Here is a 20,718-nt window from a genome sequence, read left to right as displayed (position 1 = left end):
GTGCTGAGGCCCTGGCACAGGGTGCCCAGAGAAGCTGTGGCTGACTCATCCCTGGAAGTGTCCGAGGCCAGGCTGGACAGGGCTTGGAGCAACCTGGGACAGTGGAAGGTGTCCCTGCTCACAGCAGCGGCTGGAACAAGATGGGCTTTTAAGGTCCCTCCCAACCCAAATGGTTCTGTGATTCTATATCACATTTATCTGGACAAGATACATCAGCATTTATCTTGGAAAATTAAATAAACCCCCCCAGTCTGGCTCTCCCTTGCAGCCCTCTCACTGCTGTACAATGACTCAATAGTCTCCTTGCATTTTTGTCCGTGAATCTTTTTTTTTTTTTTTTTTTTGAACAGCAGAAATACCAAGCACCCACATTCCTAAGGATTTATTCCTAAAGATTATTACAGACATTAGGAAAGTTGCCTGAGATCTGCTCCCTCTTAGGAAGGGATTACAAAGGAAAGACAGTCCTAAACACTCCATGCAGGCCCCAGATACAGCTATTTTCAGTACATGATGGCTGCACTGAAGGGGTTACCATGTAATATTTTAACAAAAATCACTAAAAATGGGCTTAATTTCCGAGTATGTAAATTATTTAATTAACAAGATTGGGCTGGTGTTACAATGTCTCCTCCACTGCAGTCCTTGGGAATTCCTTACAGCTCAGAGCAGCCTATTACCAGCAATCCCATCCCCAGTACTGCTCCTCACTCGACCTAAACACAGAGATAACTGAACCAAGTGAAAAAACCAGAAATCCTCAATTTTTTTCCCTGCCAGTTCAGCTCCCCAGTTCAATGGTGAGAGAGAAAAGGGGAATGTAGCCTTGGGAGAAGTAGGACAAGCCCTTTCACTGACAACTGGCTGTCTGGCAAGCTTAGCTGCCTGTAAGACAGTGCACTAGTTCACCTCTGGATTAAGAGCCACTTATTACTGCTGAGTATCTTGGCATCTAGGGCATAATTTGCTAATTCAAAGGGAAATTACAGTATCTGAGAAAAGCTAAGCGTTACTGTTTGAATTTAAGGAACAGATTATTCTTGCTTTTGTAAGAGACATTCAGGATTTCCTGATAAGCCGTGGAATTAGCTATAACATTCTCCCACAGGGTTTTTATACTACAGAAATTAAGACTCATTATGTGTTGAGCACTAGTACAGAGAGTGGAAAAAGCAAGAACATCACTGAGAATGCATTCAGCTCCCAGAACAGCCATTGTCCAGCCTCCACCAGGGGAGTTTCAACACAATTTCAGTCCAAATGTTCCAAGCACTTTTTTAAATCCAAGATGAACTAACAGCTCATGTAATGCCAAGTGTTAACTTCACAATATATACCAAAGGTTAGTGTTTAGCAAGTCACTCCTACATTGGTGTGACACTGAGCTTTAGCAGCACAGACAGTACTCGAAGGTTCTGATTGAGCTACAAGGCAGAATTAACACAGGAGTTATTACTCAGAACACCATAAAAATTGTTTTGCAATCTGATGGTAAGAGTAGCAAAACTCCAAATTCTGCAGCTAAAGGCAAGACTCATCTTTAAACAGGATGTGGCCAAGCACAAGTAGATTTGTCCCATTTAAAACTCACTTCAGGAGGAGGCAAACTACATTTAAGCTGGACAAAAGAGCTTTCAGCAGAGTGAAAAAAGGGGTGTTAAAGACATCTAGAAATAACCCCACAGGAATAAATAGAGAGGTGTTATAAAAAGGTCAGGACGAGCGTTGCAAATTTTGGCAAGTAATGTGAACACTGCAGTGATGGTTTACTTTCTCCTCTAAAAGGAGCAAGAGGACAAGGTAAACAGAGAATGACCAAGATAATCCAGACATCCCTTAAACTGAGTATTCCACACACCACAGGAAGCTCTGTCTCTAAATCAAGTCTTCCTTCTTCCATCTGGGGGTGGGGAGGAAGTGCAGAACAGGTTTTCCCAGTGAAATCAGTGAAAGACAGAGGCAGCACAGCCCCCTCAGAGCTGTGACGTTTTATCGTGCACCACACAACTCACACTAAATCACAGCAGTTGTAGAACCAGGCAGAATCAGATTTTCCAGCCAATTTGCTGAATATGATTACTCGCTGCCTCTTATTGTCGATTAGATGAATCACCATGACTGTGAAGATCTTTGCAACACCATCCCCAGCAGAGCAACTACTTACACTCAAAATATTCCTGTTGTCACACATTGTTAGAGATCACAAACTTCTATTTAAGAGAGAAATCACTCGGGCCTCCACTGAAATAAACGTAAGAAGGTTTACAAAACAACATCAGCTTGTTTGCTTTCCTTTTGCCCCAATCCTGAGCACAGCACCACAGTGCTGACCAACCTTTTCCAGTTTGGGCTTCCAGACATGGGTCAGGATTTCACGAAATCACAGAATGGTTTGGGTTGGAAAGACCCTAAAGCTCATCTCGTTCCAACCCCCTGCCATGGGCTAAGAAACCTTTCCCTGTCCCAGGTTGCTCCCAGCTCCATCCAGCCTGGCCTTGGACACTTCCAGGGATCCAGGGGCAGCCACAGCTTCTCTGGGCACCCTGTACCGAGGCCTCACCCCCCTCACAGGGAAGAATTTCTTCCTAATATCCCATCTAACCCTACCAGGTTGGATAACCCGGTCACTGTCCCATCCCTGCCAGCTCACACTGGCTCCCCACACCCCTCCGTGCCCTACTCACCAGCCGTGACGGCTCCTGCTCTCCTTCCACTTAATCCCTCCTGGGAGAAGCCCTGTCCCCAAGGAGAACTCGCTGTACGAGAGGCTCGGGCGCTCACTCGAGGGCACGGGCGGCCGCTGGGCCTGCGGCGGTGGGAGCCGGGCCCGGGGTCCCCTCGGAGGTAACTTACAGGAAACTTACAGGAAAGACACAGACGGACTACTTCCAAGAACATGTAGTGAGAAGGCAAAGTAGAATGGGCACAAATCGAAAGAGGGGAAATCTAGGGTGGATGTTGGAAAGAAATTCCTCCCTGTGGGGGTGGTGAGGCCCTGGCACAGGTTGCCCAGAGAAGCTGTGGCTGCCCCATCCCTGAAAGTGCCCAAGGCCACTTGGACAGGGCTTGGAGCACCCTGGGATAGTGGAAGGTGTCCCCGCTCATGGCACGGGTTGGAAGGAGACAATCCTTAGGATCCCTTCCAGCCCAAACCACTCCATGACTCTATAATTCCATAAACCCCCCGCCCCGCCACAGCGCGGCCCCGAGGCGGCAGCGACCCCGCCGCCACCCCGGCCTGGCTCGGCCGGGCCCCTCAGCGTGGCCCCGGCGCACAAAGGCTGCCGGGCAGGCGTGGGGGGGAAGGCGAGCGGACACCCACCTGGTCGGCGAAGTCCTCGGCGGTGTTCATAATGTCGTTGTGGCCCATGGCGGGGCCCGGGCTGGCTCTGGGCGGGCGGGGCGGTGGCGGGGCCGGGCCGCGCTCGGTGCAGGCGCTGCCACGTCGGACGGGCCGGGCCTTGAAGGCGCCGCCGCGCCGGCGCGCGGGGGGCGGGGCCTCCCCGCCGGGACACGCCCCCGACACGCCCCTCAGCGCTCTTAAAGGGGCCGCGCCCCCGGCCCCGCTCCTGCGTGGGGGGGGGGGGGGGGGGGTCTCTCATTCCCTCGGGGCTGCCGCCCCGCAGTCCCCGGTGGGAGGCCAGGCTGTGCCCCCGCCATGGAGAAATATGAGGTGCTGCTGCCAGGCTTAGGCTCTGCTCGGCAATAAGCGCGTGGCTGCAGCGTTGTGGGGGTGTAGATGGTGCTGGAGGTGTCAATGTGGGGTGCATGGCCCTGAGGAGGGGCGTGTTCCCTGGGCAGGGACTGTGGGTACAGGTCCCTTTAGGGACATGTTGTAAGTGGCTCTGAGCGGGTTTAGTGGTGCTGGAGGGGTTTATGAGGGGACATGGCCCTGGGGAAGGGGCGTGGGTACCCCTGGGAGCAGCACACAACCGTGGGAGGGGGAGTTGAGTGGGCCTGGGGGGGTTCCATGGTCCTGGAGGGGCTGTGGATCGCCCTGGGGGTGCTCTCAGCACAGGGGATGCCCTGAAGGGGAGGGAGGGGAAGGCCTGTGTCCCAGTCAGGAGTTGGGGTGAAGGTGGGTGTGCCCCTAGTCCTGCCATGGGGAGCTGGAGGCCTTCCCTGTGTGGAAGCTTTCCATGGGGAAGCGAGCGGAAGGGGTTTTTGCCTCAGATGTTCTGCCCTAGCTGAGCAGGTGCTCTGGGGGTCTCCTGTGCCTGCAGGTGCTGGAGCAGCTCCAGCCCGGGGCACTGGGCACGATGCTGGCAGCTCGGCTGAAAACAGATGAGGGTGTCCAGAAGAAATATGCAATAAAGCAGGTGAGGAGGTGGTTGCTAGGAAAACAAGAGTTTGGCATGTTTGTTTTCTCCAGGGGCACCATGATCGTAACGGGAGACACAGGCTGGGCAGCTCAGCTGCTGTGAAAGAGTAGGCTTGCTCGTTATTGTGCTGCTTTTTGGGAAAATGGGAGATTCAGATCAGTTTACTGGAATGCTGAGGCTCAAAGTGGGGAAAGGGCAGCAGCCTAGGTAGGTCCCCTCAGTGTTCTCACCTCAGCTCCCTGCAGCCCTGACAGTGTGGGAGAAGCCCTGGCTACCACACACTCATTTACAACTCTGTTTTACCTATCTCCTGACGCCAAAACTGCCCCAAACATTACAGATTTGAGCTGGCATTGAAAATTTGTGTCACCTCACACAGAATTTCCAGTCCAGTCACCGTGACAACAGTGTTCTGGCTTGAAGTTCCCCTGTGTTTCTTTTACAGTCTCATCCTTGTCTTTTGTTTGGTGCAGGTTGAATGCATTGACCAACACCAAGCAAATGTGGCCTTGAAGGAGGTATTGGTGCAGTCTTTTCTTTACTACTTCACTTACAAAGACCAAAGTCTTAATAGAAACAAGTCATTTATCTACAAGGATTAGCTGAGTAAATAATAAGTAAATCAGGTAGGACTGTTTGTGGGGTGTGCTCTCTGCCCTCTGCTTGGGCTCAGGCCAGGATTTTGTATTAATTGTTGTTATTTTTGGATATGTAAATTCAAATGGACAATTCTTCTTGGAGAATAGTCCTTTCTTAGAGTTTTTATTTGTTTTGTGAAGCCAAGGCAAAACTCATGCTTTTGGCCTTTAAGCTGAAGGAGAACCTTGGTCTGTTTTGGTTTATTATTAATAACTCAATGTCTAGAGAACATATTTAATGATATGCTCATTTCTCAGAGTTGGACTTTTTTAATGTGAATGATTTGACTGGTTTTCTCTCTTTGTTGCACTTTTTTTTTTTTTTTTTTGGTGCAAATTTATTGCAATGCCTCGAGTAAGAAGCATCAGAAATACTCTTAAAATACCAAAAATGGTTGCAATGAAATATGTGGAATAGCACATGATGGATGAATCTCACAGTGCCCACTACACACAGCATCTGGAGTTGGAAAAGAGTGACAAGAGATGTCTCTGCAGATATTTTATCCTGGTCAGAGAGGTGACCTCTTTCTGTACCAAACGTGGCATTACCAGTAAAACTTGATCCAATTTTTCAGTTGAAATAAATATTGAAATCCATCTATTGAAATAAATGCAGTTGTGCTATCTGGGAGCGTGGCTCTTTTTAGTTTTTCTGTTGTGTCTGCACAGCCACAAACACAACTACAGAAGAGTAACTTGAGTTCTTTTTATCTTCCACATAATCAGCAAATTTGCTGAAGTGATTAGGATTTGTTAGAGCCCTACACGGAAACCACCTTCAAGGAGGTAAAAACCTCTTGTGTCATTGTATTTGCTGAGGCTCGAGCTTGCATGGAGGTTACAGGAAATAATGGCTGCACTTGAAAAATCGTCCTGACTTGTATTCTAAGATGTGTTTTCAGGTTTGGATGTTAGGAACTGAAGAAGGGGGTTGTTCACACATCATCCCCCTGTGGATCAGTTTATATCCTTGGATCTGTCAAGGCTGTTGCAGCACTGAGTAGAGTCTGAGTGAAATATTTTCCTTCTTTCCACACTTGTGGATGCAAATATTTAACAGAGCTGGCGCTTTGGAGAAGTTTGATGAGAAATGTGACATGAACAAGTCAGGAACTGGCTTAGGGTGTTATTTAAGGTCCTGTTAAAGGGAAGGACTGCTATAGAAAGCTCTCTATTTTATATTTTTTTTTTATTCTATGCAGGCAATGGATTTGCTAAAACTCCGCCATTCACACATCTGTACTTACAAGGAATTGTTTGTGACTTGGAATAACGAGGTGAGAATGGTACAGGATTGGTTAAACTGGAATGTGTGGCTTATGTTCTAGGCACATAAGCATATTCACAGATTTAAATTTGGGGTCATTGGGGTGAGATGCTAAAAAAGAAGGTTATTTGGTTTCAAACAAGCCTGGTTTTTTTTGACTCCTGAATGAACACACTAAAAAGATGTGAATATGTATTTGTTGGAATCCATCACATGGCAGACTCCCAGATTCTGATGGGAATTAGTGTGCAATTCTGATTTTCATGCCTGCATGAAAACCTTTCTATAGGGGATCATAAGAAGCTGAAAGCCCTGACTTATTTATTTGCAGGTTTTCTTCAGTGCTTGAACAGAATCTTTGATGATTTCGTGGATGTATAATTGATTTGAATCATCCCATACAGCTTCAGATAAGATGCTTGATAGTGGTGGTTTGTTTCATTTGCTAAAACAATGAGCATGCTGTATTTTTAATGAAAGAAATTAAATATTATCTCTTCTGTGAGGGAATAATCATCTCAGAACCCTTTTGTACTGTGAACATCACACCCACCAGTTTGGTTTTGTCTTTCTTACCTGCAAACAATTAAGCAATCTTGGTGTAATGTTTTATTACAGGTCTCATCTCCGTTCCTCTGCCTGGTAATGCAGCACTCAGGGCAAGGAGATCTTTCAGCTCTAATCGAGGAAAAGAGGCAGAAGTCAGAAAAGATAACAGACATGGTAAAAAGTACAGAAGAGGCACCTGTTTGAACTGAAAGACTTGTTGCTTTTGTGGTATTTCTTCTTTCTGAAAATCCTCCCTAAAGTCTTCAAAGCACAGGAGGGTGGTTTTGGAAACTCTCTTCTGAAAGATATTTGAAAGTTACTGTCTTTGTGTGACACTTTCATGTCTATTCCTCTCCACAGGTGGTTCAGAAGTTCCTGGGACAGATGGTGGATGCTTTGTTTTACATACACAAACAAAATATTTGGCACAGGTGAGCAGAAATCTCATTCTCTTTGTCTGACAGGCCCTTGTTCTTTGCAGTGTTGGTTCAGCACAGTGCTCAGAGGCAGGGATTTTTACTCTTCCAAGAGGAGAAGTAGGGAGTAGAAATTCCAGACTTTAGATTAGTTTTCTTTTACTTCTGAAGTTACCTACTTCCTGAGTTTTGTCTGGAATATTCATTTGACTGAGGTATTAGCTCTTGTTTTTTTGAATGTTAAAAATTGCCCATCTCTGTAAATGCTCACATTTTGGTGGCTGTGATGGACAAAGTTTACTTTGTGTATCTGAATAAGAGACAACCCTTGCATTCCATGCTCAGATCAATTTGTGTCACAAGCACAAATTTTAAAGCATTTAAAGAAGAAAATAATTGTATTTTGGTTGATTATCACTTGTATATTAAAAAAAACCCCAACAAAACACAAACAAAAAATGTCCAAACCAATCCTTCCCCCCTCCCCCCCCCAGAAAACCCACCATAAAAATCAACCCAACCCTTCTGAGGGTTAAAGATGCAGGAGATTTGTAATTATATGTAATTAGACTCTAATTTCACAGGCTGACAGAAAATATTTGTGTTGCAGAAATCTCAAGCCATCAAACATCCTTGTGACTGGTGGAGCATCCTTCATGCTTAGTGACTTCAGTACTGAAACACTTATGAAAGATGAGCTGAAGTGGAGAATAAGAGTGGAAAAAGGTAGGTATTTGTTTTTTCCTATTGTATTTTTAAAAGATGTGGTTGTGGTGGATCTTTTTAGTCCTCAGAGAAAAATTAGGAAAGAGGAAAAAGTTATCTTCCCTCTCCTTTCTCTGCATGAGACTATTTGTCTTCTAAATAGGATTTTCACAGGCAGTTGTCTGCAGCATTAATTGTGTTTACAAGTGAAAATTACAGATATGTCTGTGACTCTGAGCTCTGCAACCAAAACAGTTGGAATCCCTTTTAGCTTTATACTCAGAAACATCTTAGAAAATTGTTCTTTAGTTTACAGTGTGTTTTGTGGTCTTTGGAAGCACAATGCCAGCAATGTCACCCTGTGATTCTTGTTTCTACAGACAGCAAGTCTTGGATGGCTCCAGAAACATTTGGGTTTTCTTTTACTGAGAAATCTGACATCTGGTCTCTGGGCTGTGTCCTCCTTGATATGATGAGCTGCCTTGTTCTGAATGTGTGTAAGAGTGATTTATAAGGGATTTAAAGGGTCCTGGGCTCACCAGGATATCTGTAAATGAATTTGTGAGAGCTGTCTGACACTGTGCTCTTCCCAGGCAGAAGAGATAACTTCCTTACTGCAGGATATCAGAGGGGACAGCAGCTGCCTTGAGGGAGTCCTGACACTGATGCAGGGTGGAGAAAGCAGCTATTTGCCTTTCTTTCCAATTTTACTGATGATGCTACAGATTGAGCCCGGCATGAGACCCACAGCAAGGTGAGTTCTGGCTGCATTCCCTTTATTGATTTTGTCCTAAACCCCTCCTACACACACAAATTGGGAATGTTAGCTGCTGTTGGAAAGGGTTGAGTTAACATTGCTTATCCTCCTGCCTCAACAAATTGAGTTATTAAAGACTTGATGTTCATTCAGAGTGGACACTGATATGCACAGGTGTCCCTTTTTGCAGTTATATTATAAATTCATGTTATACACAATTTTATGAGCCTGAACTTGACACCTAAGTGTGGCTTGTACAGTGTGAGCTCTTTCATTAGTTGTTTTGAAGTAAATTGTTTTAAGTTCTGTCAAAAATAATCTAGTCTAGAAGTAATATTAGATTTTTTTTATATAAAAATTAAACAATGCCAGTAGATATTCTTTTTTACCTTACCAGTTCTAACTTACTGGTGCTGCCTTTGTCTCTCAAAATTCTAGGGATCTGGTCACTGTTCCATTTATTGGGAAATGCCTGGCTTTTGCTGGTGACACCTCAATAAAACTGAAGAAGTCTGTGTCTCCCATAGTAACAGATGTGCTCTTTCAGGGAGGAGTTGAAAGTGTTCTAGGTAATAAGGAGAATAAGATTAATGTCAGGGTGATTTTCATAGGAAATAGACCCTTCCAGTCGGGATGGATTCTACCTGGAAATAAATTCTTGGACACTCATTTTACCTGAAATAAAATGGAATCCTCTTTGGAGCAAGGATCACTACAGAGCCTTTTCTCTAAACTCCTAAGATTCTCAGCCATTCCTACTGCAAAAGTTAAGCAGGGTCAGAGGTCATTCCTCAGAAGATTTGGGAGCTCCACTTACTTTGTTTGCATTGTAACGTATTTGCCAATTTATGCTACAAAGGATCTGCTCCATCATTTTCCTTCTAAGTAAAGGAAGATGTTCTTTTAATCTGAAAAGTCTATTGGAATAATGCATTTAAAGCTCCTGTTCCTGCTGTGATTTAATATTCCAGCAGGTCCCCAAATATATATATATATAATGCCAAATACATTGTGAATCATCACACTTTGTAATAGTGAAATGTTTGATGAGTTGAGGGAAAACAATCAACAGTCCCTTTTCAACAATCCCAAATTTCACTATTTTCATTCATATGAATTCACATCTAGCACAAAACACAGACAATTGGAGTGCTTTGTGTTTGTGTGGAATGGTTAGAAGAATTTCCTTGGTTTCTTAGACTTCATGCAGGCTTCCTGGGATATTGAAGAAGTCCAGGCTAAAGGCATTCAGCACCTTGCCAGCTTTGTAAAGGATAAAAGTGGTAAGGCACTATTTGATCAATTTATTTATTTATTCTGCTCCTTCCTTACACTTTGAGATAATAGGAAGAGGAAAAAATTTCTAATGTCAATAAATGAAAATGAAATTCCTCTCTTCCTATTTCTCCAGGCCAGTAGCTGATAGGATTGTGTTGGTTCTTGTTCTGTACATGCTTTTGTTAACCAGCAGAGGTGTTTTACTGGATAAGAAAAATGGGCACTGGAAAAAAAAAAAAAAAAGTGATATTTGAATTGGCAACAGACTGACATTTGAGGAAGGTGATTTCCACAAGTCCTGGAATGACTTGGGGGTAATTCCTGGGGCTGCAAGGCTGGCAGAGCAAAAGGAAGCTACACCTGGCTAATTCCTGTGTGTCTTGCAAAGCTGTGAGGGTGAAAGCTGTCTACTTTCTCCCAGAAACTGCACATTTTTCAAATGAAACTTTCAGATCAAGGTTAATAGTTCAAAGCACTGTGTTAAATCAGTTGTAAAATGCTCTGTCCTTTGACAGCACTTTAGTGCTGGGATTGGTTTATGATGTTAAAACTTAGGGTTATTCATAGCTTTAATTGATAAAGAAAAAGAACAATTTGGTTTTTCATTAGACTTACCTTTATCTTCAACTTAAGAAAGCTTTACTTGTTAATCCAGTGGGCTTTGGTTGTAAATAACAAAATGAATCTATGGGATTCTCATCCAGTCCTGGTGACAGCAACACGAGGCTGTGCTCACATCTGGCTTGTTTGGCACTTCTGCACCATGACTGAGTGATGCTCTCAGCTTCACAAGTGCTCAAAATGGACCCCTAAAAACCATCCAGTTTTCCTCATCATTTTATCACATATTTGTGGGTACACTGAGTAGCTGTATGGGGTATTCTGAAAGCTCCAAGTGTTCCTGGAAATAGGAGTTGGGGTGAAACACTTTGCTCTGCAGATTCTGAACTGCATGGCTTGGCATTCCCTGCACCCCAGCACTTGCTGCATTCCAGTGTTAGCTACACTTGGCTGGCACAGCCTTCAGCTGTCTTAAATAGGAGATACTTTCCACACAGATTTAAAACATTCACTCTGTTTTGTTCTCTTTGATTCAAGAACCTCGTCTCAAACAATTTCTTTTCCCCACAGCATTCCCCTGTCTGCTAAAATGCACAGAAGTGATCACTGGTGCCATGAAGACTCACATAGATTCTCTGGACTTACAAGTAGAAGGCTGCACTTTACTGCTTGAAATTCTTAGTCAAGGTACAATTACAAGACTTCCTCCTTCTGCTGGGTCGTGTAAAGATTAATGGAGCAGATAATGGGTTCAGTAATGATTTTAGGGGATGAATGTAAAGAACTAAAGGAAGTTAAGCAGCTTTCTGGATTCTTGTGGCCTTCCTTCAGGACTGGCATACAGGAATTGTGTGTTAAGACTTAATTTTAAATATAGATACTGATCTTGTCCAACCAAGTTTGTTTTCATGTTATGTAGGGTGTTACCAGAGTGCATAAATAAAAGACTCTCATTGTTTTGGTATTTACATTTGAAACCATAAAAGTGGTTTTGGGTCTCCTGTGTGGTCCCTGCTGTCACTTTCACAGCAATTTACCCCAAAATAACCTGATAATGACACAAGCTTAAAAATACTGAGAATTGACTTGCAGAAAATGAAAGTTTAAAGTAACTTTTGCTTATTTTATGTGAAGTAGTGCTGTTAATTGAATGTTTTGCTATGCTGACAGCAGGGCAGGAGGGTTCAGATTTCATTCAAACCCACTGAAATCTTTGTTCTATTCCAATGTTTGTGGTGACAGCTCTGGAACACGGGGTGATGATGGCCCTGGATGAGTGTGTGGCCAGCTGCCTGTTAGACACAGTGAGAAAACACTCTGAGAATGAAGAGTTCCTGTCATCACTCTGCACATTATTGATGATGGTTTCAGCCAGTGGTGGGTCACCTTGCTCATTCTTTGGGGAATATTAATTTATTTTTGTTTTCTGAAACAAATCCAAGATACAATGCAGAAATGGTGGCTTCACTGAGAGTTGTAGATATCTGTGGGCATGTATTAGTTTAATAGTGGTAATATTGGTAAGATTGACCAGATATTGATAAGAGAACACCCCTGAAAGTATGATATACAATGCTGAGGCTTCAGGGACTTACAGGACCCCTCTAATAGATACAATTCTGTATTTCCTCTTGGTTTGGAAGCAAGTACAAACTCTGCAAATAGTAGTGCTTGAGATAATGAGGGCATGGAACCTGAATTCTATTTTGGACTGTGCCATGATGAATGGAAACCATTCTACCTAGTTCTTCTGCTTTGTTTCCTTCTGAACTTGTAATTGCTAAATATTTGTAGTATTTTTAGTTGTTTTCAGTGTCAGTTCAACAGTCATCAAAGACTGTTTTTAGAAATGGTTACAGAAGGATTTAGCAGCAAGGGTGTAACCTTAAAAAAAATTATTACAAAGAGTCATGTGTGAGACCAAACTATTTTTATCCAGCGTTTCCTAATTCTGAAGCTTGGTTTGAATCGTTAAAATGGAAACAGGTGAAAAATTGTAATTTACACCCCCTCGGTTCCTTTCCTGCTCGGTGAGTTTAAAGTCTGTGAGGAAAAAGGATGGGCAGACATCCATTTGAAAGGATCAGCTGTGTTAAGTGCATCTTGTTAAAGAATTCGGTGTGTGCTCTTGCTTTCTTTTGTCCAGCTGATGGGCTCATGTTACCGGTTTGTTCTCTCAGTTTAAATACGTTTAGCGCTGCCTGTTTCGAGGCCAGTGAGTGAGACAAAAATACCGGGTTCTATAGAATTTCTGTGGTTTTCAGAAGTAGCTGCGGAGAATCTCAGGAAAGCTGGAATCATTCCAGACCTTCTGTCAATTTTAAGACGTTTTCTTCATAATGACCAGATCTGCTTCTCTTGCTGTGCCGTTCTCTGGAGCTTGGCTGTGAGTGGTAAGTAGAACACAGCCAGTATTGTGCCTGCTCTCATGTGACTGAAGGGCAGCAGGTATTGTGCCTAACTGAGTTCAGGCATTCCTGTCGCTGGGATTGGAGTTTTCTCCCATTCTTGTTGGCAGGGAACTGGAATGAGATGATCTTTAAGGTTCCTTCCAACCCAAACCAGTCTGTGATTTTGTGATTCTGGAGAGTTATTTCCACAGCACTGCTAGAATCACTTTGTGATCCATTAAATCACAAAGTGATTAGATAAAAATAAAAATTAATGCAGATTTTTTTTAGCAGCCCTTTATGTGATAAGGTGTCAAAGCCAAATTTTTGCCATTCAGGCCAAGATGTGACCTGATTTTATATTTACTGATTTGTTTCTGGGACGTGTTCTTGTAGAGGTGTGTGGTGTTCTGATCATCAAGGAAGGCTGCAAGCACAGACTGTGCACAGTTGCACTTGGTGTGTTTTATTCCCTCTGTACAACAAATCACCCGTTGGATTTATGGGAATCTCCATCCTGCAGCCCAGATTCTGTCAAAACTGTGGTTATTTCTGGAGGTTTCTTGCTGTGATCCCTCTGCATAATTTAAATGGCAAAGAACACAGGTTCCTGCAGAAGTTCAGCTTTCCCCAAGAAACAGAATTATTTATTAGTCCTGTAGCATTTGGTCTGGTTCTGTACATTTTTGATTCCTTCCCTCTGCTGCCCTCCAGACTAAAGCAATGTTGTATTATTCCAATGCCAACATCCATTAAGGTTTCACTGATAAAATTTGACATACACTGATATTATCACTTGATTAAATAACTCTGCCTGATGCATTTCCTTTCTGTTAAGGTAATTCAGAGAATAATGGAGACCAAGCAGTGCTGGAAAGTGCTGTCCCCGTCACCTCTGCAGTCCTTCAGAAACACCTCCAGAACGGAGTCGTTGCAGAGTCTGCCTGCTCGGCTCTGTGGGCACTGTCACTCCAAGGTGGGTGTTCCCAGTCTCCTTGTCCCTTGGGCATGGAAAAGGTCTGTGTGTCAGTGGTGAGCCCTGCAGTCCAGGCTGCTCGGCTGGAGGAGGCTCTGCAGATGGCAGCAGAGTTAGGAATTTGCATCCTCTCTTGGTCACTCTTCCCTGCACTCGCTGTGTGACTCCCTAATGGAGCCATTTGTGATGAACTGCAGCAATTAAATCACCAGATACTGCTAATGGGGACTGCATTGGTGGGCAGCCAATTTGCTTGGTTGATTTGGAACAATATTTCATGTTAAAAAAGAAATCATCTCTTTCATTATCATGTGCACTTAGGAACCCATCATTGCAGTAGTCCTGTCTTACACCAGAATATTGTCACATTTACCTTCTGCCTGCCCTTGTGGCATTGATCCACTGGGAAAAGCTGAGCAAAACACCCTCAGCAATCTCATTTCTATTCCCCATCAGCAGAATAAGTTGAGTATTCAGGACTCTTTATTCTTTTGGCTTGGAGGACATTGAAATTTTGGGATTTTCTGTGTGTTTTGTTTATTTTATTTAAAGACTGTGTAACAGAGAGTGACTGTGAACCCACAGCAGCACTTCTGTTGGATGCACTCAGGATGAACCCAGAAAGAGCAGTGCTGGTGAAGAATGGCTGCCTGGCATTAGCCAGCCTTGTGAGGCTGTCAGGTAACATCCTGCAATTCTGGTTTTATTAATTACAAATCAGCTCAATCAATATGAAAACAATCATTAAAATCACTTCTGCCCTGCATGACAGTGTCAGCTGCATATCTGGTCTTCTTCTTGTTCCCAAATGCTTCAGAATAGCTTTTAGGAAGACTGAAAATAATGGGCACAACTTCCTGAAAACATGACACGTGCCAGCTGGGGAGGGGATGGGAAGCAGATCACGCAGTCTGCAGCTACAATGAGCCCAGCAGTGTTTGTCCTCCTTGCAGAAACTGCAGCTTTGGCAATTCTCCTGGACTCAAAAGGCAGTGGAATAGAGCTGATCAAAGATGAGTATCATCTTCACTTCGATGAGCCAGGGGTGGCAGAAGCTCTGTGCCTGCTGATCAGCGAGATGGTTCAGTATGGTGAGATGGCTGGTGCTGTTACTTGCTGAATCTCCTCCTCTATCCCAACCCCAAAATCAGTAAAACCACAACAGCAGCTGCTCAGGGACATGTTAGTTGTTCTAACAAAAGACTTCCTTTGTGTCTGAGGAAGTTCCAATTCATCCTCCTGAGAATTCACTCCACTTGTTCCCAATAAATGCCACTCTGGTGGTAAAACATTTTAACTTCATCTTACCTTGCCTTCTCCTTGTGTAGCTCTGCCCTCTCCCTGTGCTCCTTTAGCTCCTGCTCCATTGGCAGTTGTGCTTTAACCATAAATTATCCTGTTCATTGACACTGCAGACGAGGTTATGCTGGATATGAGGTCCCAGAAAATGGAAAAGCTGCTGTCTGAAATAAAACTCCAGTTTCCATTTAGCACGGTATGGAGAAGTGTCTCTGATAATAAAGAGGGGGTGCTTAGTATATTATTTCTGGTGATGGATTTTGATCATAGTGCAGAAATTTAGAGAATTAGCTGCATGTGGAGTGAAGAGTGAGTTTGTAAGCATAGTTCTAACTACTGAGAACAAGTGGTTGAAAGTTCTTTTTTCTTGTTGTTTATGCTGAAATTTAAAAAAAAAAAACCTATGTCCTTGCAACATGACATTAATTTACTACAGTCTTCATGCTAAACCAGGCTAAAGTTTACAGGAATAAAGCTGTAAGTACATTACATCCAATTTATTTTTGGTTTGGAAGTGGCATCATTAACAAAATAAACAAAAAACCAACAAAAACTTTCTGACAGTTTGTGGGAAGATTTAACATACATTAAATTTCACCAAGTAGTCACATTGAAAAAAGGAAAAAACCAGCCAAGTTATCAGAGCTATTTAATGTGTTACACTAATGATTCTTTTGCAATGGCTTGCTGGCAAGAAACCAATGATTAGGTTTGTTCATCAAGCCAGTAAAACTGGTTAGTCTTAATTTTGCTGATTTTAGTTATGTGTTTATAGAATTGGTTTCAAAGACAGTTACAAACTGTTCTCCAGGGTCTCCTGCAGGCATTGCCTGCACCACTTTAAGCAACACTGCAGCCACAGGGTAGTGCAGAAAAAAATAATCACAGATGAGGAGAAAGCTCCCTCTCCTGTTGTAACAACAGCAGCCACTTTAAAGACCCATGTTAGACACATTGTTTTTATTAATAAACAACTACAAAAATAAGTGGAGCAACAAGGTAATCTTCTATTTGACACACAAATAATCTTCCCATTTCCCTGCAGGAGATTCTGACCCTGGTGGATGCCACACTCTCAAAACTGAGGAAGGAAAAATGCTTTGTCTGAGAACAAGACTTGGGCACTGCAGGATACCAAAGCCTGGATCCTCCATTAGAAGATTCTTCTCACCAGGAAGATGAATATTGGGCTATTAATAATATAAAAACAGGTATTATTGTTGGTTTAGGTACCGAACTGTGTGACTAACAGCAATAATTAAGAATTCACCTTGTGGTTGACCTCACTTTGTGCACCTCACCATACTTGAAATAAAGATTTTAGTCCGGGCAGTTTTGATAAAGCAATGGCAGTTTCTTCTTTCATCTACCATAATTAAATTTCTTTTAACTTATTCAGTGTCCGTTTCCCTTGAAGAAATTTAACTGAAGTTTCTTCCCAACTGCAGGCATTTGTCACAAAGGTGGTTTGAACACAGTAGCAGGCATCAGGCACAGGGGCCATCCAGCAGGGATACCAGCAGCTTTCTTGGATAGCAGCATTCCTGTACTTCCAGGTTATTGTAGAATTGTCTTTGGATTGATTTTATGAAGTAGCTGCTGTCAGTTCTGACTTATCTCTAAATTTGGAATGTAACATGAAACCAGCAAATGCTGCAGATGGAAGATTCTACCCTGTGTTTTTAAGTTTTACAATTTTTGTTGTTAGCTTTGTTCTTAACAGCAGCTTCCCATTTCTTTTTCTCCAAGGTGTAAAGTCTCATAGCTGCTTGTGCATCCTGGATCTGGAAGAGAACAGACCAGATAAAGATGTGAGATAATAAGCAGCTAAATCTTCCATCATTTTAATACATCCTTCCAATTAGCATTTCATGATCTCCCTTTACATTTAGGCTCTGTGCCTAGTGAAAGGGATAAATGGTGTATTTAGAGTCCAGGGCCCACCACAAGGCTCTGCACTTCTGATTGTCACTGGGAAAGTCATAATGAAAAAATTCTCTTGATACAGTATCTATGAGCTCCCCTCCCAATTTTGCTTCCCCAGTTCATTCCTCTTTTCCATCCTCCTGCCCGCTGAAAGAAAGGATCTCACACTGTTTATGCATCCTGCCACAGTACAGCAGTGCAGAATGCTGCTTTCAAGGTAAGCAGATCTTGACCATTACCTTTTCCCCTGGGGATTTTAAAATAACAAGAATTCAGAGTTAAGAGCTGACTTGTGCAAAAGCTGTTTATGAAATAAGGAAACAGTGAGCAAGCCTAGATGACAATGTCACTGCTACTGGTGTCCAAGCAGAGCTTGCTGAGCTTCACTGGAATGAAGGCACAGCATTCTGGACTGACTCCAGAACGCAGAGCTGGATGTTCTGAGGAGGTACCTACCGAGCAGTGCTCTGCTGTCTGCACCTGAACATTGAGCAGCTTCTCACAGAGCAGCTTCAGGGATGGCCTGGAACTCTAGAAACAGAGTAAGATCATAAACCATGCTGTCTCACAGGACTTGAAACAACAGAGAGGGGTGTATATATAAAAACATTATGCTCCACAAAGAATAGCACATCTTAGCCTCTGCTGGTGAAATATCAGGAATAATGAATGCATTATGAGACTTGTGTGCATAGGTAGGAAAGAAGGAACAGGGTCAGGTAACAGCAAGCACAGGAGCCAGTCAGCAACTCTGGAGTCTGTTAATTGAGCTCCTTCCCAGCAGTCTCTCACCTTGACTCTCTCTTTGAAAGGTTTGTATCTCTGTGTGTCCCTGATCTTCTTCTGAGGATGATCAAGAAATAGGACCTAGAAGAAATCACATTTTCAGACTAAATGTGCTATTGGATGAAACTTTACAGAGCTGAATGTGCAGCTGCCTGGTTTTTCCTTCCATCCATTATAAGAGACTCTTTAAAACCACAAAAGGACAAGACCCAGATCATACAGACACAGGCTGGATTCAGGACCATGCTTTCCAGGAGTTCAGGTGTGTTCCCTTGATCCAGAATGATGCATTAGAAATTTAATTTTCAATGTACCTTTAGATCATTCTTTAAGGCGTGTCCAACTAAAATCCTTCCCTTCAGGATCTCAGCAACCTCCTTCTGAACCGTTTTAAAGTCTTCACCTAAAAATGCCACACAAGGAAACATTTTCCATGAGCAAACACTGCATCTTTTCTGGGAAGTAACTGTATCCTTGGGACAGTAGTTAGGCAAACTGCACAGTACACTGAATCCCTGCTTGCTAGAACATAGAGGATTCCCTATAGAGCACAGCATGAATAGGAAATCGCTTTTTTAATACCATACTCCACCAGTTAATTCCTTCAAGGGCATTTGTCATCACTGCATAAAAGCACTTCTTCCCACAGTTTTTCTTAGCATTAAGTTTAACATAAATCTCAGCATTTTGTTTCCCCAAATTAGGTCTCAAACTGTTCCAAGCTCAGCCAGTGAGGCTTCTGTGACAACCCATTGAATTCCCCCTCTTTAAAAAACATTCTGGGGGGAAACCCCTCGTACCTGTGTTTATATTCTGAGGCCGTATGCCACTGACAGCTGTCCTGTAGTCTGTCACCTTCTCTGTAGGCTTGACATACTTGTCATAAATGCACTTCCCAAACTGGTTGACGATGGACACCCGAGCCACGATGCTGTCCTCGCCCTTGGGGCCCACCCCCACCATCTCACAGTCCATGGCCACAGCTCGGGTCAGCCTGAAAGGCAAAGGGACAGCTTGGGGACACCTCTGCAGGGCCCAGGTGGAGCTCACGAGGTTCACACATGGATCTGAACAGGGCAAAGCCTGTCAGCAGATGAGGGCAGATGTCAGCTCAGTGTGCACCTGCACATCAGTTCTCAGAAGCCTCTGCTGCCATCCTTCCCCCTGGAATGTCACTCACCCATCAAAAGCCTTTTCCTTCACCAGCACCTGCTCCACAGACTGGGATTGCTCCGTTTCAAGTCCCAGGTTCCTTCTGGCAATTTTTGCTGCTTCAGGTCCTATTGCTGCTTCAATATCTTTTGGATCAACATCATCAAACCAGATGTCAGCCCTGGGAAGAAAAGATGTAATTACATTTAACAGTCTCAAAGCAATCTGGTGTCTGTTGTATAAAAAGTATGTTTACTTTTTAAATCAAGAGCTAAGCCCTGTGAAAATTAAGTCTATGACTGTCACCTCTGCAGGTTTCTTGCTGTGTCTGAGGAGTAGGGGCAATGTGTGTCTTATTTCTTCCAGAATTTGGTCTGGGAGAGTGCAGCTGTTTTGAATGTACCTCTCTGTGCTCCCCCCAAAATGAATATTCACATCCAGGGCTGCTGCCTTGAAGTACTCACTCTTTGGGCTGCTGCTCCACGTGTTCCTCAGCTTTCCTCCTCTTATGTTTTAGCTCATCCTTCTCCTTCACAACAATGCCATTTTTCTTCTTTTCTTTGCAGCCTTTCCCGTTGCTTTTGGTGCCATTTAAGTTCTTATTCACTGTAACCCCCTTGGATTCTGGCTTGCCTGCAGGAGCACTGTCTTTAGCAGAACCAGTGACCATTTTATTTGTGGATTTGGTCTTTACCACAGTCCCATTCCCATTGACTGCTGGGACTTGTGGACTTTTGGTTGCTTTGAGTGGCTGCTTCTTTTTGGTGTCTGTTTGACCCGTGGAGAGGGGTTTGCTGGAGTTATTTGCCTTTTGTTTCAGTAGCTAAAATGACATTAAAGTAAAAAAAAAAAAAAAAAAAAAGGAAAAAATATAAAGGAAAAGAGCCCAGAGAAGAGAAGACTTTAGGGTGACCTAATTGTGGCCTTCCAGTACCTAAAAGGAGCCTTCAAGAAAGAGGAAGAGCGACTACTCACAAGAGCCTGGAGTGGCAGGGCAACAAGGGCAATGACCTCAAGCTGCCAGAGAGCAGGACTAGATGGGATATGGGGAAGAAATCCTTCCTTGTGAGAGTGCTGAGGCCCTGGCACAGGGTGCCCAGAGCAGCTGTGGCTGCCCCATCCCTGGAAGGGTCCAAGGCCAGGTTGGACAGGGCTTGGAGCAGCCTGGGACAGTGGAATGTCCGTGCCATCGCTCCGTGTCAACCCCACCGTGGAGCCGCATTCAGGGAATGCCAGCCTGGCCCCCGTGCTTCCCCGTTCCGGCCCCCCGGGGCTGTCTCCCGCTCCCCACACCGCATCCCCCGGTGCCCCTCACCTCCTGCAGCGCCTTCCAGTTGGAGGAGAACTCCTGGGGGCTGCGGGGGGGACCTACGGCCGCCATGGCGGCGCTTTTCGACACGGCCGCCGCTTCCCCGAGGGCCTTCTTCTTCTTCTTCCTCCTCTTCTTGCTCTTCCCGCGGGCCGCGGTGCTCGGCCCCGCCGCCTGGGCCACCGCAGGACTCTGCTTCGCCATGCGGGGCTCAGCGGGGTGGGACCGGGACCGGGATCAGGGGGCAGCGAGTCCCAACCGCGCCGGCGCTACCGCAGGGGGACCGGCACAGCGCCGCACCGCCCCGGCGGGGAACGCCGACCCGCGCTTGGGTTCCGGAGCGGGGGGGGGGGGGGGGGGGGGGGGGGGCGGGGAGGATGGCTC

The 20,718-nt window shown here is 44.4% G+C and overlaps 3 protein-coding genes across 4 annotated transcripts in view; 1 reads left to right on the top strand and 2 right to left on the bottom strand.

The window, feature by feature from the left end:
* Nucleotides 1-3,457, bottom strand: part of SURF4 (surfeit 4) — an 11,473-nt gene extending 8,016 nt beyond the window's left edge. The window contains exons 1-2 of one of the 2 annotated variants that reach the window (XM_048325730.1): nt 3,323-3,389; nt 2,165-2,241 (exon numbers count right to left, since the gene is read on the bottom strand). In XM_048325730.1, coding sequence (XP_048181687.1) covers nt 2,165-2,191 — 27 coding nt within the window. In that variant the 5' untranslated portion in view covers nt 2,192-2,241; nt 3,323-3,389. Of the gene's footprint in view, nt 1-2,164; nt 2,242-3,322 lie in introns of both variants that reach the window. The other variant, XM_048325729.1, reaches the window with a different exon arrangement.
* Nucleotides 3,369-16,555, top strand: STKLD1 (serine/threonine kinase like domain containing 1). Its single transcript, XM_048325984.1, has 19 exons — nt 3,369-3,560; nt 4,224-4,319; nt 4,796-4,840; nt 6,166-6,240; nt 6,849-6,953; nt 7,140-7,210; nt 7,806-7,921; nt 8,281-8,393; nt 8,494-8,654; nt 9,096-9,226; nt 9,857-9,940; nt 11,067-11,183; nt 11,739-11,873; nt 12,761-12,889; nt 13,725-13,862; nt 14,415-14,543; nt 14,816-14,953; nt 15,278-15,357; nt 16,207-16,555. The coding sequence occupies exons 1-19, from the start codon at nt 3,369-3,371 to the stop codon at nt 16,267-16,269; spliced, it is 2,118 nt and encodes a 705-aa protein (XP_048181941.1). The 3' UTR covers nt 16,270-16,555.
* Nucleotides 15,644-20,641, bottom strand: REXO4 (REX4 homolog, 3'-5' exonuclease). Its single transcript, XM_048325051.1, has 8 exons — nt 20,341-20,641; nt 19,490-19,848; nt 19,054-19,206; nt 18,674-18,867; nt 18,188-18,276; nt 17,880-17,954; nt 17,544-17,618; nt 15,644-16,945 (listed from the first exon to the last, which is right to left on the bottom strand). The coding sequence occupies exons 1-8, from the start codon at nt 20,536-20,538 to the stop codon at nt 16,844-16,846; spliced, it is 1,245 nt and encodes a 414-aa protein (XP_048181008.1). The 5' UTR covers nt 20,539-20,641; the 3' UTR covers nt 15,644-16,843.
* Nucleotides 20,642-20,718: the final 77 nt, after the last annotated feature.

The sequence above is a fragment of the Corvus hawaiiensis genome, chromosome 21 (genome assembly GCF_020740725.1).
Source record: "Corvus hawaiiensis isolate bCorHaw1 chromosome 21, bCorHaw1.pri.cur, whole genome shotgun sequence".
NCBI lineage: Eukaryota > Metazoa > Chordata > Aves > Passeriformes > Corvidae > Corvus > Corvus hawaiiensis.
The sequence above is the reverse complement of the archived record's forward strand: the minus strand, read 5'-3'. Positions and strand labels throughout refer to the sequence as shown.